Below are 20334 nucleotides of genomic sequence, written 5' to 3' on the forward strand. Positions count from 1 at the left end.
CCCCCCTCTCTCTCACGAGGCCCCACATCTTGTCAGTGCTCTCTCTCTGTTGCTTGGAGCTTGGCACTTGTTTTTGTTTTTCCTCCTTGAAAGTCTTCTGTGCTTTTTAATAGCTCCTGACAGGCAGAAATTTGGTAGGTATATCTTTCCTCCATACAGAGATGCAATGCTAGGGAAAGACTTGACCTGTTGAATTTCCACCTGTCATGAAACGGTTAGAGATCCTAGAGCTTTTTCAGAGTTAAAAAAGAAAAAAAGAAAAGACTGGGGGAATCGGGGAATCCTGCCCGTGGGAACGGATTACACCCAGAAACCTTTCCTCTGGTTCCAGCAACTGGGGCAGTTGTAATATAACCCAACTCACCATTTCCTAAAGGCTTAGAGAAGCTACTCCAGGAGCCAAGAACAATCTTTACAAGGCAGGCCTGCAGTTTTCCAGGAGATCACGGTGCACCACACCCAGCCAACGGATTTGGTTTGTTTCCAATCACATGCCAACCCCCCACAAGGTTATGTGCCTGGGTGGAGTCAGTAGCAAAAGCTTTCTGTTTGCCCTTGTGGCTAGTGCTGGCTAGCACAGTGGGCTTGAGCCAAGCTGGCATTTTACTTCTGTTATGGGTGTGTGTGTGTGTCAGCTTCCTGCAAGGTGAGAGCAGTGCCCCCACCCAGCTGATACTTTTTCTGCCTCCTCCCACCCCCTCCCTGGTCTTCTGCAACCCCAGCTCCTTTGGCTTCTCAGAGCCTGGGGAGGGTGGCTGGAGGAACCACACAGATTTGCACAGTACAGTATCATGCAGCAACATGTGAACTGGCAGACTGAGGATCAACTCAGCATCCTCCGGTTGCATGCAGAGGCTGCCCGGTTCAAGCAAGCACACTAAACGCTGCTATTGACATCTCACAACATTTGAGCTTTATGTCTGATAACAGCCCCAAATTTGGCAATAAGATAACCTAGCTGGGTTACTTTTTTCCTGATCGGTTGTCAGCATTAATAAAAGAATCAAAGGATTGGAGGGGGGGTTATTTAGGGCCAGCGCCAGACTATTTTGCACCCTAGGCAAGGTGAGCTACTTGCACGCGCGCCCCCCCAGCCCCCAATTGCGCAGAAGTCCAAAAGTGTGTGCTGAGTGGAGAGCTGGGACTGGCTCACTTCGATTTGGGACTGAGCCATCTGGAATTCACTGGGACTTACTTCCGTGCGAACGCAACCCGCTATGCATCCTGGCGTCCCGATCCCCTCCGCACATTTACTCGGGGGAATAAGGCTTCTGAGTAAGGAGGCATAGGTGGATCGGGCTGCACTGGTGCCTTCCGGTGCAATGCTTTCTCGGATGTAAGTCCCGTTGATCTACGCGTGCAGGAACGGGAAGCCTTGCGAGGAGTCCACAAGTCCCTAGCTTTCCTGGGGGAAGGGAGAAGGAGTCCCGCTTGCCCACCTGCCTGGACATCACAGCCTGTTTGAGGAGAGAGGCGAGGCGACCTGGTGCCCTTTGCTCAGGAGTAAGGCAGAGGCTGGCTTGAGCCAGGGTCGAGCTTGCCACGTGCTTTTTCTTCTCCTTCTGGCGGCGGCCTCCCAGCTCTGGGAGGGCAGCTTCCAGGTGGCTAGAGCGGCTCTGGGAGGGTGGCTTCCAGGTGGAAGTCCAAACGTGGAGCCACCCCACCCCACCCCAGCGTCCCTGGCTTCGCTTCAGCTGGTTGGAAGCGGGGCACCATCTCACCCACCCAGGCCCAGCTGAATCCCTGGGCCGGGCCAGCTACAGCCAACAACGCGCATGAGTGCTGCGCTGCACAGTGCCCCTCTTAGCTTGGCGCTCTAGGCATCTGCCTGAGTAGCCTCTATGGTAGCACCGGCCCTGGGTTTGTTGGCCACCAGGCCCACCCCACTGCTCAGTGGGGATAACACAGAGCCAGAGCACACACACCATGGCTGACCTGCCTCTGTGTGAAAACCTCCAATGAGAGAGAGAGAGGGCCTGCCCACCCCTAGAGGGAATGAGCTTCATTGTTCAAGTATAAGTTTCTCCTCCTGTTCAACCACAATTTACCATAATTTCACCCCAGAAGTTCTAATCTTGCCCTTTGGGGCAGCAGAGATCAAGTCTTTGCCCTCTTCTATTTGACAGCCTTTCAGGTCTTTCAATAATGCTGTTGTGCCCTCCCCACCTCGCCCCTCAGCCAAGTCTTCTCTTCTCCTGGCTAAAGTGGTGAGAGCCAATGTGGTGTAGTGGTTGGACTGGGACTTAGAAACCCAGGTTCTACTCCCCACTTGATGGTGAAGTTTACTGGGTGACTTTGGGCCAGCCACTGACTCTCAGCCTAACCTTCCTCACAGGGTTGTTGGGAGGATGAAATGGAGAGGAGGGAGGATTATTTTTATTTATTTTATATTCGGTACTGTGCAAAAGTCTTAGGCCACCCAAGAAAATTATGTTTAAAGTTATTTACCTGGGCATTAAGTGTTTATATGCTTGGAAAAACACTACATAACATTAGAATAAATACAAATAAACATTAATACAATTGAAATGTAACAAGAATTCCTCGTGTTTCCCAAAAAGTTATTGATATCTTGTGAGATGGCTAGAAGAACACAGGTTTGTTTCCCAAACCTCTCCTTGAGGCACCCCAACCATGCCATGTAGTGTTTCATCCCCTGTAGTGTAGTTGATAAATTCCACCACCAACACACCTGATTCAACTTAATGAAGTATTGAATAGCTGAAGCAGATTGTCAAGATGTGGTGTTCAAGCTGTCATAAAGAAGTTTGGAGAAACTGGCCAAGGTGAAGACAGAAAATGCAGTGGAAGACCCCTGTCTGCATCCGATGAACAGTACTTAAAGGTACTGCATCTGATAAACAGTACTTAAACCTTGAGGGACAGAAGGAAATCCAGTGAAGTGCTTGCTTAACATCTGGCAGTCATGTGGACCAAAGTTCACGCTTCAACAATGAGAAGAAATCTTACAAGAAATGGTCTTGTAAGGCACGTTGCAGCTAAGAAACCATTCTTACAGAAAGACCATAAAGCATGGAGTGACAACCTGTGGCAGAAAGTCTTCTGGAGTGATGAGTCCAAATTTGAAATTTTTGGTTCACAAAGACACCAATATGTCAGAAGAAGAGTTGGCAAGAAGTACATTGATGCCTAGCTGCAGCCTTCTGTGAAACACAGTGGTGGCTCTGTCATGGTCTGGAGGTGCACTTCAGCTTATGGTGTAGGGGATCTGAAGGAGATCCACACTACCACTTTATAGCAGTATTGAAGTGCACTGAAAACTGTTGGGACACGTTCTACATTCTACATACCACTTTCATAGTGTTATTTCCTGCTTTTTATTCCACATTAGCCAAAATACTGCAACAAATGTCACTGTGCGTTCTACAAGATATAAATCGCAAGAAGAATATAGTGTTACCACAATGGGATCATAACAATTCGACACAAGGGGCTCATCTACACCAAGCAGGATATTCCACTATGAAAGCGGTATATAAAAGGCAGGGGTCACACTACTGCTTTCTAGCGGTATTGAAGTGCACTGCAGGATCTACACTACTGCTTTATAATGGTGCTGAAGTGCACTGACAACTGTTGGGGCCCATGACACAACTACACCAAGCAGGATATAACACTATGAAAGCGGTATGAAAGTGGTATATGTTATGTGTCAATGGGCCCCAACGGTTGTTAGTGCACTTCAATACCATTATAAAGCAGTAGTGTGGCTCTGGCCTTTTATATACCGCTTTCATAGTGGAATATCTTGCTTGATGTAGATGAGCTCAAGGTGTAGATCTGGCCCCAATGGAATTATTAATACTGAGAAATACAAACAGACCTTGATTCATCATGCTGTATCTTCAGTAAAATGACTGATTGGGGTGTGGAAGTCTGGAGATGGAATATTCACAGTATTAGATTGGCCACCTCAGAGCCCCAAGTAGCCAAACTCAAAAGAAGAGTTATGCCCAAACCTGCAAGAAGCTTTGAAGAATTTACCACAGGACTCCTTGAAAAAATTACACAAGAGTCTGCCAAACTGAATTGCTTCAGTTCTGCATTCAAAGGGAGGCCACACAAAATACTGATTTGTTTTAAAAACACAAGACATTTTTGTTACTTTTCATTGTATTAATGTTTCTTTGTGTTTATTTCACTGTTATATAGTGTTTTTCTAACAAATAAACACCTACTGCGCAGATAAATCACTTCCATTTCTCAAAGTGGCCTAAGACTTTTGCACAGTACTGTATTTTCAATATTTGTATACCACATCCAAAAAAATTCAGAGTGGTGAACAGCATATAGAATAAAAGAATAAAAACACCTTGTTAAAAATATATATGCTGTTTTTAAAAGAAACAAAGTTCTGATAAAACCATAATCAAAATTTGGATTATGTAAGCCACCTTGGGTTCTTTTCAAGGGGAAAGAAGAAGGCAGGATATACATGTAATATCATCTTTCCTCATAGGACTTGTTTTCCATATCTTTGACCATCTTCATTGCCTTCCTCTGATCCCCTTCCAATTTGTCTATAATGTTATTAAAGTGCGGTGCCCAGAAATGGACACAGGACACCTTTCTGCTCCCCCCCCCCCGGGTTTCTTAGAGCTCTTTGTAACCTGCTGTTTGTAGCAGCCTCTTGATTGGCTACTCAGGAAATTTTCCTGGTCAATTTCATGATGCTGCCATCCTCCAGTGCCTCTTTCATTTTATCTGCGTGATAATTGATAAGGATATATAAGTAGTAATAAAAATAACCCCCCTTCTGTTTCACGGTGAGAAGAGGACATCACACTATTAAAGAGACTGGAGACAGCTGTTTAAATAAAACACATAGAGCTTCTGTTTAAAGGAGGGGAAGGGAAGGGAATGTAAAGAGCATGTCATGATTGTGGGATGAAAATGGAAGCCAGAAAACTGTGGTACGGTTGCAGGATTTTCCCTGGTGTAGAAATCCCCTAAGTTCTCTGTGTAGTCTTCGGGTATAAGGAGGAGGGTCAATGGCAGGGAAAAACAGCAAGGTGGTGTACCTTCACCAACAGGTCAAGGAGATATAGCCCTGCAAGGCAATCCTACTTAGGTTCATGCACATTCACAACTAAATCATGGCCACCAATCTGGATGGCTTTAAATAGGGTTGGATAAATTCCTGGAGGCAAAGGCTATCAATGGCTACTAGCCCTGATGGTTGTGTGCTATCTCCAGCGTGCACCAGTTGCTGGGGAACATGGGCAGGAGGGTGCTGTTGCACCATGTCCTGCTTGTTCATCCCTGGCCGATGCCTGGTTAGCCACTGTGTGAATAGAGTGCTGGACTAGATGGACCCTTGGTCTGATCCAGCATCAGGGCTCTTCTTATGTTCTTATGTAAAGCAGCTGTTCCAACTTGGTGTCCTCCAGATGTTTTGGACTGCACCTCTCCTAATTCCCAGCCAGCATGGCCCATCTGGAAGGCATCCGGCTGGGGAAATCTGCCTTAAAGCAAGATTGTATAGAGAGGCTAATGCTAGTTCATTTCTTTCTCATGAGCTGAGGTTGGAGACAAATAATAGCTTTCATGTGAGTTGGAAGTGGTTTGAAAGATGCTTGGCCCAGAGATACATTTGCTTTGTTGCCTCTGGCCAAGCAGGTTTTGGAAACAGTAACATTGCAATGAAACTGGGGAATGAGCTGCAACGAACAGCAATCTCTCATTCGAACCACCACAAAGCCCACCGCCCTGTGAAAACCTCGATTTCTTTCTCTGTGTATTGGCCTATTCCTGCCCACAAGGGGGCAGTAGCATTCTTTCGTTGGAGGAATGGCAAGCCAAGAAAGAGAGGTCTCTTGTACATCTTTATTTTATTTTATTTATTTATTGCATTTGTATGCCGCCCCATAGCCAAAGCTTTCTGGGTGGTTCACATCTTATCTATACTAAACTAGAAACTGGTATGTGAGACCTTTCACTCGCCCGGCCCCTCCAGTTTTAACATTTACATAAAGTGGACAGGACAGGAGTTAGTATCTGCATTTGTTGGGGAGATAATAGTAATTATAATGATGATAGTGATGATACATATAACCTAATAAGAACAAAAACAACCCAAAGGCAGCCGTGTTGGCCATGTGAAAAATCCCAAAATCCACATAGTGTAAAACCTTTATTAGACCAACCCAAAGACCATAAAAATGTGCAAGGTTTCAAGATCTTCAGATCTCTTCATCAGGCAAGATGATGAAGAGTTCTGGAGTTCATGAAAGCTTGCACATTTTTGTGGTCTTTGGGTTGGCCTAATAAAGGTATTACACTACATGGATTTTGGAATAATATAATGCTTAGCATTTGTATAGCAATTCAAATAATGTTTACCATTTTTAATTGTTGTAAACCGCCCAGAGAGCTTCGGCTGTGGGGCGGTGTATAAATGTAATAAAATAAATAAATAAATAAATAGCTGGAAGTGTTTTCTTGCCCCTCCCCCCCCCAACAATGCTGTCAGCAACTCTTTTCCAAGGCATCGGCTATGGCCTGCACACCTCAGTCCATGCAGCTCTGCCCTCCGTCACTGAGCAGGTACATCACTGAAAGATGCCAACAGTGCAAATCACTCGTCATAATGGAATTTAAATTCCCAGGCCTTTATTTTATCTTGAACAATTCTTTTTTTAAACAAGGCAGGATACAAATTGTGCAATACACAAGTAAACTACATTTTTAAAAGAAACCTAAATGCTGGTGCATAGAGCAGCAGTACAGAAAAACATGGCAGGCCTCGTATTAGCAAAGCCTGAGAATGAATGAATGAACCCTTTATTGCTAAAAGCAATAAGCCATCACAATTCGACATAATAAAAACAAGTAAAGAGATAAGCTAAAATAGATAAGTTAAGTAAGTTAAAAATGGATAATGTAAAGTAAAATGAAAATAATGAACACAAATGGAATATAAAGATAAAAATCACATTAACATTATTTATTTATTTATTTATTTAGCACCTTGGGAGTGGGGAACTAGATCAGTGCATATACCAGAACGAAATCTCCAGCTCTTCATTATGAAACTTGTTGGGCGCCTTGGTGCCTAGCCCTTTACTAACTTCCAGCTAAGGTGAATTTTGCAAACAGATCAATAATAAATACATTATTGCCAGCCAGCAATATACAGATTTGCTCAAGGGAAAATCGGTCAGAAAGATAACGAAGAATGTAATCGAGAATTTTTTTGTCTAGAGGATGTATATATAGGGCATCACAACAGATAATGTTAAATGTCCTCCACTTCCCCTGACTCACAGATTGATTTCGTTTTTTGTACCACCCAGCTGGATTATTATTATTATTATTATTATTATTATTATTATTTATTTATATAGCACCATCAGTGTACATGGTGCTGTACAGAGTAAAACAGTAAATAGCAAGACCCTGCCGCATAGGCTTACAATCTAATAAAATCATAGTAAAACAATAAGGAGGGGAAGAGAATGCAAACAGGTACAGGATAGGGTAAGCAGGCACAGGGTAGGGAAAAACTAACAGTAGTTCTGAGTTTCTCAGGATGCTGAACCAAATTCCACAATGTCAAATGTGTGGATGGAATTGTGAAATATAGATCTGGGTTCACAGAAAATAGCTCTTAGGAGGGCCTCCAGCAGCTCAGTCCCCCCTCCCTCCCCTGGAGAAAGGGACTCCAAAAGGGTCTGGGCAAGCCAGCCTATAGAGCAGCCTTCCTCAACCTGGGGTGCGCCAGATGTGTTGGACTACAACTCCCAGAATGCCCCAGCCAGCTGGCTGGGGCATTCTGGGAGTTGTAGTCCAACACATCTGGCACACCCCAGGTTGAGGAAGGCTGCTATAGAGGGTGGTGGTGACTCTCCGGGTAAAGTAGTACCTGAGGCAACCAAGGCTTCCAAGACCAAAGTGCCCTCTCCCACTCCTCTTTCCCTTTGCTGATCCCACCCTGTTTCTTTGCTCTTCTCCTCTGTCATCCCCACAGAACTCTGTAGTAGCACTAATGTCCCCGAGGTGGAAATCATCAGCCTTCTGGGGGAGCAGCTGCCTGTGTACCAGCTCCGGGCAGACACAGTGTTTGGGTATGACCACAGTGACTGGATTCGTACCCCTCTCGTTGCTTCCGACGCCACCAGCCGCCTTACGCCACAGCAGATTGAGGAGACCCTGTCGTATTTCTGTAAGTAAGCCTCAGGTGGCAAGTTTGAAGAGAATTATGAAGCTAAGGCAGGCTAATAATAATTTGTAGCTTTTTTGTAGGATGTTTTCGTAGTGCTTGGAGCACATCACGATTGTTATTTGGGGCGATCATTACAACAACAGTTGTGTAAGGTAGGCCATCATTATTATCATCCCCACAATGGCCATAAGGACTAGAAACTTCTCAATCCAGTCAACAGAGCTCACAATCAAATGTACACATCAGTTCATATAAAGAAGTAAAGTTCAAAAATATAAAACAAATATCTTCAACACAAAAAGCTCCCAAAATTGCAATTATACTAATTATAATACTGCTCCAGTACAGAATGTTTTATGTTGCATTTTATTGTTTCCCCCATGTTTGTAATTATTATTTTGTATTTTATTATTGTATTACATTGTATTTTTTTTTCATTGTAAGCCACCCAGGGAACATGCGTTGATGGGCAGCCATATAAGTCTAATAGTAACAACAGCGTCAACAACAGAAAGGAATTGAATCTGGGGCGTCATGCATACGAAATGCCTGCCCTACACCTGTTCTATGGGCCCTCCCCCAGGGCCACCCATCTAGCCCCTGTTACCACTAACAAATACAACAGTTGCCAGGAAATTTAGCTTTCCTTCTGCAGCAGCGCTCCTTCTGTTTTGAAGATTTCTTTCCCTTTTTCAAAGAATTGATTTCAAAAGGTTGTGCTTTCATCCTCTGTGACATCTAACCTGACTTCCTTTGAAAACGGCTGCCAATTTCACTTCCTAGTTTTGGAAGCAAGCAAAATGCAATGAAGTTTTACAGTAAAACTGCTCTATCTCTTTCCCTTGAAGACTGGATATAGCACTACATTTGAGGCTTGGAAAAAGCAAAGCACTTTTCTGTCCCTCCCACCACTGTAACCAAATAATTCCTGTTGGGGTCTTTTGGGGAATGGAGGGAATTGTAGGAAAACCCATGATGTATAATGGAACCATATTAACATTGGATATATATATGAAAATATAATACACACTATAAACAGTATAACATTTAAACATAAGTAAAGCATCTACATTATCTAACATTATAGCAAGATATCCTAAACAGATAGCTAGTATGTTATTAAACTTCTGAGAAAGCTAAACAATGAAACATTTTCTCAAAAATGGTAAACTTCACCTCTTGGTCAGACTATAACAGGGAAAAATATTTATATTTGTCAATATCCAAGCTTTATCTAGCCCTCATAAAGACAATAAAAAGGTGCTCACTTTAGGGGCTTGATTTATTTCAACCAGTAAATCCAGCAGACTCCATTTTGGTTTCTCTCTCTCTCTCTCTCTCTCTCTCTCTCTCTCTCTCTCTCTCTCTCTCTCTCTCTCTCTCTCTCTCTCACACACACACACACACACACACACACACACACACACACACACACCTTCTTCCCACAAATGTGGTTTTGTGGTACTGTGATGCATGGGACTGAACAGGGAGACCGGCCTCACAATTTGATAGGGCTATGCAATTGGGTGTGTGCGGGGGGTGTCTGTGGGCAACTGTGACTTCCTATAAGTCAGAGGGACATTGGGCTTCCCCCTATACCTCTTGCACCTGTGGAAGCTCTTTCTGTCTCTCCACCCACCCACCTCACGTGAGAGTGCTCAGTTTCAAAAAGTATATGCACTGTTACTAAAAATAAATAAAAAGACTTCCTATAAAAGCTTGCTCTACACCCTGAAGGAATGATCCTTGGCACATGCTCAGATGTACACTTCTTTATGTTACTTAAATATATGTCAGGGCTGATTCTTGGCAGATGGGAAACCAGTGCTGGAGCTGAAACAACATCCCCCACTCCCCACTCCAATAAAGCCTTGCTTGACAGCTCTGTTGGTGGCCGTACATCAATATCCTTCTTATTCCCCCCCACATGCCTGCCGCCACCTTTTCAAGGTCACTAGGAGCTAATCTTGTCTTAACAAGGTTGGCCCATGAGATTTCCGGACTCCTCTAGAACATCCCTGCTATTTCTGAGTTTGAGCTGTGTGTGAGCTTACTGCCTGCCCTATTCATAACCTGCACCCTGCTGCTCGCCCCTTCCTGGCCAGTTGGATGAGGACCCCTCCTTCCCAGCTGTCCGCAGCAGTGCTCTCCCCACTCGGGAAGTGTGGCTTTTGCACTATAAATGGCCTCCCGCCAGATATACAATTGGGACAGGAGGGGGTGAGGAATGAGGATGGCCAGATGGTGACTGGACTGTGCCATAGGTGGGTGAACGCATGACTGGACGTTCTTCCATTAAAACATAAATAAATCACTGCTCATAGTAAAACATAGCAGGAAGAACGGTAGGACAGAACCCTTCTCTCCAACACCATGATTTCTATACGCAGGGACTTTTTTGTATAGAGCAATTTTGGCATGCAGGGGCTTTTTAGGAAGGAGGGCTCATGCGTATTCCACAGATCTACCTACAGACTGAAATGGTACAGCCCAGAAACAAGTTTACCACCTTAACATCGGAACTAAATTTTGTTCACAAAATTTAAGTCACAATTTTGAAGGATGGTTTGTATTTACATATTAGCTCCCCGTGTATGGCCCACCTCCTCAAATTGGTAAAGGCTTCTCACAGTTTTAGGGCCAGCTCACACCCTGTCTGGGTTCAGATGATGGCGGGGGTGAAAGAAGCCATTGTGCTTCTTCCACTGCCCCATGTGTGCTGTGCATGCGACCGGGATGTGCATAATTACCCATGATGCAGCGGGGGTTGCCGTGTTGTCCAACCTGGTGTGGTGCATGGCAGGGTGGCTTCTTACTCATGCCACAACCCCTACTACAAGTAGTAACTTAGCAATTGATATACATAGGCATATTGCCTCTATACTAGAGGTAGCATATCGTCATCATGATAGCTAGTAGCCATTGATAACCTTATCTTCTTTTTCCCTCTCCTATTCCCCAGTCCAGAGAAGGAAGAACTGCATTTGGGGTGGAGGAATAAAGTGCTGGCCAGGAACCAGCTAAAGAACCTGTTTTGCCAGCTTTCTTCCTGCCCCCCCCCCGACCCTCTAAACCCCTCCTCACACACTCCCTTGTCTCATCCCTGTCTCTTTTATAAACAACTATATTTCAAGTTTATACTATGATGCCCTCTAAGCCTGACCTAGAATCATATGCCCTATGAACATATGAAGCTATGTTATATTGACTCTTGCCATTGGTTCATCTAGCCCAGCCTTTCCCAACCATGGGTCCCCAAATATTGGACTCCAGTTCCCATCATCCCTTACCAATGGCCATGCTGGTTGGGGATGGTGAGAGGTCCAACACCATCTGGAAGTCCAGGGTTGGGAAAGGCTGCACATAGCCTTGTCCCCCTTCCCATTATCTTGTGCTTTTTCCAGTCTCTTGGGGAAATGTTTAATGGTGATGGTGGGGAGTATGCATTGGGGGGGGCGGGGAGGGGGGCAGGAAGGCGTGCTTTGAGTTGTGACAACCACATGGAAGCTTCCAACTAATCTTCCTTCGTAAAGATCCCCAGGAGGGCTAATCAGATTGTACTGAGACGCAGAGTCTAAAACAGGACAGCCAATTCTGGAAGGGGATTAATTGCCTGTGTGCTGCTTATGCCTATCCATATTTATCCCTCTCTGTAGCCTTCCTACCGTTCACACCCTCGTGCTTCCTTCTGACCAGTGTTGCAGCCAATTCCCGTACATCATCTTATTTATTTTATTTATTTATTACATTTTTATACCTCCCAATAGCTGAAGCTCTCTGGGCGGTTCACAAAAATTAAAACCATAATAAAACAACCAACAGGTTAAAAACACAAATACAAAATACAGTGTTTTGTATTTGTGTGTCCTGGTGGGGTTTGTGCTGCAAAGATGGCCCTGCTACGGGGCAAACGGTGGATTTTGGATGCCGTTAAAGATGGCAGACTGGGGGACAACCAGACCTGATCATGTGAGGGGCCCAGTTCTCCAGAAAGCGCCCCTGCAGAAAGCCCAGTTGTAATATACAGGAACTTCACAAGAGCTCAGTAATGTTCTTGCACAGCTTCAGTTCTTTCCAACAGGGCTTGGGTAGTGCCAGGGCGGAGAGCGGTAATTGCTACCCACCAGAAGGCACTGTGCCGCAATTCTGTCTTTACTCTCTTAGCGGCTTTTCTGTGGTTAAAATAAAAGATGGACGAAGCAGTGGGAAAACATGGGAGGATTGCTAGTGGACAGCGACGACATCAGGACACACACACATCGTAAAATTCCATGAATGAGGCAAGGCAATTGCACAGTAAAAGCCTTGTGTGGAAGGACTTCTGTTGTATGAGAGAACTTTCCAGAAGATTAGGCCAATGGAGGCTGGTGGCTCTAATGTCAGTGGGGCAGTGAATCCACTCCCGGTTTCAGTCAGACCCAGTCAGAACTCTAAAGGAGCTATCCAAGGTGCAAAGTACCTTGGACAGCTTTTTTTTTAGAGTCCTGACTGGTTTTGACTGAAATCTGGAGTGGATTTTACTGTCCCACTGCCATCGGAGCCACCAGCCTCCACTGGATTAGGCCCCATGTCCATCAGAGAGAAGCAGGATGCTGTTTGGATTCTCTGCCTCAGCCTCTAAAATGTTTTAAGTGCCTTGCTGAATTCTGGCTTGTCAGGCAGCTGTTATGCATAGAGGTGTCCTGGCAACTCTACCAACACCATTGAGGGGATTTGCGGCTCTCTCAAAATCCAGGCCTCCCTCTAAAATTCAAGTTGTGCTTGTGCTGCCTTCTTTTCTGAAACCCTGTAATTCTCCAGCCCTCCACTGAAAACATCTTCCATTATTCAAGCCTTTATGTAAATTATTTAGGGTTTGCTTGGAACCTTTCACATCATATGAAATACCATGTCTGCTGGAAGCTTTGGGGTGGCCAGAAGCCTACAGAATGTGGTGTGTAGTAGATTACTTGGACACAGACGGCGGAGTCATTGATTTCTACAAAAAGTGATATCATCAATTCAACCACTCTCTTGGAGAAGCGGGGTGAAGGACCGTTGCTCATGATGAGTTACTGTTGTTTTTTAAAAAAGTTTGCCTAAATAAATCTTAGCTAAACAAAGGCAGATTCTTGGTGAGTGTCTGCCCAAGCTTTGCACAGCGTGCTGCACTGAGGTAGTTTAAAGTAGCTCTTTTCCAGGCGTCTAAAACTGGCCAGCTTGGTTTTGACTCATTCTTCCTGGGGACCCCAGTTTATCGCTGTTTAACCACTCCCCACATACTTAACCTGATATCTTTTGGATCAACTGTGGTCGTCCTATAACTACCCCCAAAAATATATCACAGGAAATTCCCAGTAATGTCACACTGAATTATTTCATTCCCTCCAAAGCTTTTGTGGCAATCTGATCTCTCCCTTTTTAGAATACTCCCTTCCGAGAATGTGCACCCCTACACGCTTATGTAGAGTACCTAAATATGTACTAAATATATATGCTAAGTATTATCTATGTGCATGCACATAAACCCAGAGTTGCCAACTTTTCTACTGCTCCAGCTCCTCTGCCTTTAAGAACAGTTTGAACTGGAGCATTTAGCAGGTGAGAATGCTGATTTTATCCCTCCCCCCCCCCAAAAAAGTGTCACCTGCAGATTTCTGCATTAAAAACTGTTGTTGTTAAAGGCGGAGGTGCAAATCAGGACACGTTCTTCCTCCTAGTCAATTGGCAATGTTTCCCAATCTTTGCCAACTTCTAGTAAAGACAAATTGGCAAGTGTGTGCGTTATTTTTAAAAACAACAATACCCCCCCAAAAAAACACATTCGCCTTTCCTTTTACACACGATAATATTCTTTGCTTGCATGAAAAACCGAGATAATTAAAAGGGGGGATTTCAATTATTGCTCCAATGCATTGCGATGTGTGGAGTAGAGATTCTAATCCACGCTAGTGAGTGAGAATACAAACCCAGAGGGAGGTACTTATTTTGGTTTAATTGATCCCGAGAGAAAGAGAGCGTGTATATATATGTGTGTGTTTAAGAAATTGCCCAAGTCATACCAACCCACCCTCCCATTCAAAAATACTGCATAAAGATGGAGCTGGGATGGACCATCCTGCTGCATAACCACGGGGGAGGCGACGTTTTCTCCTCCCTCCCCACCCCCCGCCCGGGTTGCAACTGTTGCCAAAGCCCTGCCCCGTTTCTGCTCCCCTGCAAGCCCTTTATCCTCATCTGCTTTGCGCAGGCAGTTGTGGTGAGGCAGCCGAGCTGTGCCCCTGCATTCCCCCCATCTCTCTCTTCCAGAACCCCTCCCCCCCACTTTCTCAGGTTAAAGTGGACTCTTCCCAGGCAGGTGGACAGCAGACTCTATAAATAGGGGTGGGTGGGGGCAAGCCGAGGTTGCATCGCAAACCAGCGCAGGAGGAGAGCGTGGGCGTCTCACTCACGTTATAGGCGTTTGCTTGGCTTTGCATCTTTTTTTCTCCCCTTGCAGAGAGAGGGAGCGGGGCAGGCAGGCAGGCAGGGGTGACCTCCCATTAGATCCATGTTGCCCACTGAGGTAGGGGGTTTGCTGGGCTCGCAGGGGATGGAATTCTGGACCAGCCCTGCTTCTTACGATGAAGTCAACGGGAATACGGAACTGGAAGATAACCCGGACTTAATCTCCCAGGACCTGGAGGAGGGTAAGACAGAGGGGTAAATGGGAGGGTGCCTGGGGGGGGACACCTGAGATGGCTGGGGGTGGGGGTGGTACGTTTTCTTCCCTCTGTGTGCTGCTGTTCTTGACCTTCAGCCGTTCCCCCCCCCCCCCGGTTCTCCTGTGGATGCTTCTGAACACAGCATCCCGACCGGTGGGGTACCACGCTGCCTTTGCACCTGGATGCTGTATTGTCAAAAAAATCTTTCTCAGCTTTGTGTTGGCACCGAACGGACGTAGTTGCAAGGTCTGTCTAGACTAGTTCTAGCTCAAGGCAGTGAGTGAATCCGGAAATGGGGGCAGGGTGAGGTCTGGGGTAAACTGGCTGCTTCTGTCTGTAACCCTCTTTCTTCTAGAAGCTTACTGGCAAGCGTGACTACTACCCTACTGGGCTTCATCTCGAAGGTTACCGGCTCTTCTCCCCCACCCCACCCCCGCCCAGCTCTTGTGGCCTCAACATCAGCTGGAAATGTACAAATCTGCAGGCAGATGCTTCCCTCATCACTTCCATTCCATGGCTGGAATGGCTTCACCTGTTTAATTTCTGGTTTTCAGGAATGGCGTTAGAGCTCAGGAGTGTGGTCACTTTTAAGCCAACAGGCGACTGAGGCTAAATCAACCTTGGGAGCTGAAGTCCAACATATTTGGAGAAAACCAGGTCAGGGAAGAAAGGGCTAGATGACCTTTAGAGTTCCTTTTGTCTTGGTTCCCAGTTCTTTCTCTTGCTCCTCCCCACCCAAAAGAAGCTGGAAAAGGAACTCTGTAAACCCTGACAATTCCTTGCAAACATTTACTTATTCATTTGTTTGTGTGTGAGATAGGATTTATTTCTTTTTAGTGGCAGTGCCTAAAGAGGAATGGGGCAAGGCCTGGCAGTTTAGGGCAGCCGTCTCCAACCCAACGCTCTCCTAATGTGTTGGACTACAAGTCCCATCATCCCTAACCAGCATGGTCATTGTCTGGGGCTGGTGGGAGTTGTAGTCCAACACATCTGGACATGTTACTTCTTCCCTCAAAAATCTTGTGGATGAGGTGATGCCAGGTGACGGAGAAACTCCGACTGTGATGTTTGATGTTCATTCATACATGCAGTGTCATGGTTTGATGACATTTTAGCCACTGAGTGCTGAATCTGCCTCTTGATTATTGAACTGTTAATGAACTGGGGAAGGTCCCTTTTGATCCACAGAAAAGTTCTGTAATAGGGTAGGTGTACTAATAATTGTCTTTCCCTAGACAGGAAAGACAGACATGTAAACAAGTCCACGAAAGCTACTAATTTACTTTTTTCCCTAGCCTGCTTGCCCTAAATTAGTCAGTTGTGGCCAAAAAGAGAGAACCATTGTGTAAAACTTCCCTGCTTGCCTGGGTGTCAGTTCTTACTCACCCCAGGTGAGAGGTGAGTGGTTCTGTAGAAGTCTTGGGGTACTCTGTCTGAAGGTACTTCATTGTTTGGTAGGTATTACAATGTTCTTTAACAGGCAAGAGAGGGAGCCTGACGAAAGCTATCCCAGCTGTCTGTATCATGCTTAGTTTTTGTTTGTTTCTTTGTTTAATTTGATTGTATAGCTGTGAAATTGGTTGCTTTGCTTTATCAGCTGCTTTTGCCATCTTTGTAGAAGAGCAGAATACATATTTCAAAAACATAGGACGCATTTAATTGAGAGCGAAACATAGAGCACCACAGGGGCAGTTTAAAACTTCATTTTCATGGGATCAGCAAATGAACATACCTGTAAGATCTGTAGTATGCACCAATCTAAACAATTCTGTTCTTATTTGCCTGTTTTCCTTCTCTTGCTTCCGGCTTTTGTGTCTGAGTAGGGTGCTTAATGACCCACACTTGGGTTGCCTGCCTGCCTGGAAAAGGGGGTCAGGGATTCTGTGTACCCGTCTCCACAATTGTTTACTTTCTGATAGCTGCTCCTTGTTTCATTTATAATGATCAAACTCTTACATTGAAGCTTAAAGAAGGCTATCTTCCTTCTGAGGCATCTGTGGACTGTTGCAATAAAAGGCAGGAAGACTGGTGAAATGGAAACGCATTTCGTTTTAGGCAAGACTGTGTTTTGCTTCACGCTTTAGCATCTAATACCATTTTATGTGGCGGTGGGGGAGGAATTTCTCTCCAGGTCAATGATCCTGGGTTTGATTTGGATATGTTTAGTTTTATTTTTCCATTCCTGGGCCTATTGAATGTGATCTGGCTTGCTTGAAATAAATAGTGTTACCCAGTGGTGTAGTATATGGGTTATTTGGTGGGAACCTGGTGAGGAGAGAGAGTGAGATACAGAGGATTCTGCCTTGGATTTGTCCATCTTATAGTCCCCTAAGCTCCATGGCTATGTTACGAGCTGCATTCCTGCTATAGCTGCAAGGACTTCACTGCCCAATTCATTTGACTTCTGGCCTTTATGAAGTGTTTTGTTTTAAATAAAAAAGTAACAATCAGTGTTATTCATTAATCCCTTATATCCCCCTTTCGAACACAGGGGAAATGTTTGGCTGACTTTTACGTGGTTGGTCCTTACAGCAGTCTTTCTATTCCTGTTTTACAGGTAGGAAATCTGAGGCTGGTTTATAGTGAATTATCCACCTAGTAAGTTGTACCCACCCTTAGTGGTACAGAGGATGATTTCTGTGGAACAATAGGGGCGGCATCCCTTTTGTATCGCCACAACAATGCTAACTCAGTTCCATCACTTCAGGGGGGAAATCGGCTCACTCCATTTTCCTGAGCTGCTTGTACAAGTTGGTGGAGTGGAAGATTTTGGCCTGCTCCATTTTCACCAAAATGGAAATGTATGACGGTCCATTGCTTAGAGGGGGAGGCATCCATCCCCTTTTCTCCATGCCTTTTTAAAACACTCATGAGGATATGTGGATAAGCAGCCATCTCTTCAGGCTTGAAAATGCTTTGAAAATATCTCACGCCCCATGTAGACTATGGTATTGCACAAATGATCAGGGCAATTACACCAGAACTCATGCATTTTTATTGATTGATTGATTGATTCGATACCCAGCCTTTCCAACAAGAAAGTAGCATTCAAGGTGCATCTGTTGCAGCACCGCAGGCCATCTTTTTGGGTAGGATGGTTTTGAGTTTGGCTCTGAATCCTCCTTTCCAATTCCACCCCTCTCCATTTTCCTTTGTCTCCATCACTTTCAAAATTTTGATTGTGTTATGGAGTATATGCAGAGTATTCCCCCCCTCCTTACTTCATGATTAGGGGCAGTTTGTCTTTGATCCCTCAGTACTGGGGCCAAAAAGGACATGGGTTTTCCCCACTTTTGAGGACAGAATGATGAACTAGATGGACTTGCTGTATTGAGTAAATACAGTCCCCTGTGACCTTCCCCAGACATATTTGTGGTTGGAGGCCAAGGTTTCCATAACAGAGTGCTGGAGGCCCAACACTTCTCTTTTGAATCATCAAATGTCCAGTGATCTACATTGGTAGTGGGAAGAAGGTAGGTCTCAAGTTGTTTGAGACTTCACCTCCCAGAAGTCCCCTGCCAGCATGGCCAATAGTGAGGAATACTGGGAGATGAAGTCACAAACAACTGGAGATCTAATATCTGTCCACCCCTGCTCTACATCTTTTAAAGACCATGTATTTTTATCCAATAATTTACGCTGGGGAGTGGTTCTCCTCTCCTCTATTGAAGTGGTGGGCAGAAGGTAGAAGTATTTTGGGGTGGTTTACGGAAGGATTCCAGCTCTCCAATATTTAATAATAATTATGCTAAAAGCTTTCCCCCCGCCCTAAATTGGCTGAAATCAAGAAAGCTTGTGAAGAAAGCAGGAGTAGTTTTGTATATGAAATAGTATGTGTGCAAGCTCCAGTTCTGGTACAGAGAGCAAATTTAAAATGTATTCTCTGTGATGGCTGTAATGTGTAAACTAGCTTCTTCAATAGGCTTTATAAGGATGAAGGGTAGTGGTGGTGGTGGAATATATTGATAACATTTTCCTAAAGACTTTTATTTTGGAATTTGCACTTTCAATGCAATAGGGTTTCATATATGTTATTGCTAGTAATCTTGAGCTTTGACTATTGTGTGATATAGAAACTTAGTTAATTAATAAATAATATCCTTGCACCAACCTTATAAGGTAGGCTGGAATTACTAACTTGCTTTGAAACAGAGGCTGTCTGCTGTGTATTGAAGGGAGCAGCCACTGTTTCCCTGCAACTCTCTCCAGACCCCCAAAACTGAATGCGTTAACTGTATCTTGAGTCCTACAGTGTTGAACTTCTGCACCTGATTGTCTTCTGAGCCTGTGGAGCAGAGGCAAAGGGGGATGGTAGGAAGGTGGTCCATGTTGGACAGAAGCTATGCGCTGAATAGCTAGGTAAATGAAGTCCGCCGGCGCTTGCGCAGCTGGGTTGTTTATCCTTCCTCTGCCAGAATTCACGCTCTAATTATTTCCAATTATGGTTCAGTTGTGTGATGAGATGCCAGAGGGGTCCCCTATGGAGGAAGAGGGTGGGCAGGCATGCCGACTGGAGGACCACCATGACGTCCTCCCACAGCACAGACGTGCCGGTTGGCACGCACGCTGGAAAGGGGGCTGGCTTGTTAAATGACAATTTGGTGGAAAAGGACAGGATGTTCTCTTGGCCTTCTGAAACCGGGGTCATGGCCGCTTTGATGTGACCTGACCCCATTGCATAACATCCATCTCCAAGAACCGCATAATGGGATTTGATGTCATTTCTGATAGTCTCCCTCTAACCTACTTCTTGCATATCAGACAGTAGTGACTGGAAGTAGATAGATTTAGCTCGGCATCGCATGGCAATAAACAACACTTGATAATCCTGCAGTATGCTCCAGTCTTGATCACCAGGGAGGGGGTGATAAACAGGCAAGCAGAAGGCCTGATTTGAGTCATGGCTCTGAATAAAACCCAGGCATATTGGCTCTCAGGTGTTCCCTTGCAGAAACACAGCTCTCCTTCCTCTGGAAATTAAACAGAGGTTTCCGGCTATTAGCAGTACAAAATTCTTCAGTGGTTTCTATGGAACAGTTGCAGGGGCCGAAGCCTACACTGGGTTCAAGGCCAAGCTCTTTCTGATCTGGTGAGGTCTCATTTTGGCCCAGTGGAAGTTGGAATGTTCTTCTTCACCTCCTCCTCCTCCTCCTCCTCCACCACCACCACCTCCTCCTCCTCATACTGTGCTTGAACAAAATGAAAAATTAGACACAAATATTTGCAGACTTCTCTCCTGTGCACACACTCTGCATTCAGGAAGTCACTGGTTCAATTCCTGGCAGCTCCAGGTAGGGCTAGGAATGGACCTTGTCTGAAATAGTAGCAATCAGTGTAGTTCTGGGCTAACTAGACCAATGGCCTGACTTTGTATAAAACAGTTTACTAATATAGCCTTAAAGGCTTTGTACCATTACTCTTAATCTACCTACAGCAACATGTATGACCTTGAGTGGAATCTTCTTC

General features: G+C 45.0%; 1 protein-coding gene across 1 annotated transcript in view; it reads left to right on the forward strand.

Annotated features, from left to right (window-relative positions):
* The first annotated feature begins 14672 nt into the window (after positions 1-14672).
* Positions 14673-20334, forward strand: part of LOC134406573 (trafficking kinesin-binding protein 1-like) — a 30016-nt gene continuing 24354 nt past the window's right edge. The window contains exon 1 of the mRNA XM_063138058.1: positions 14673-14853. Coding sequence (XP_062994128.1) covers positions 14715-14853 — 139 coding nt within the window. The 5' untranslated portion in view covers positions 14673-14714. The remainder of the gene's footprint in view (positions 14854-20334) is intronic.

The sequence above is a fragment of the Elgaria multicarinata genome, chromosome 11 (genome assembly GCF_023053635.1).
Source record: "Elgaria multicarinata webbii isolate HBS135686 ecotype San Diego chromosome 11, rElgMul1.1.pri, whole genome shotgun sequence".
Taxonomy (NCBI): domain Eukaryota; kingdom Metazoa; phylum Chordata; class Lepidosauria; order Squamata; family Anguidae; genus Elgaria; species Elgaria multicarinata.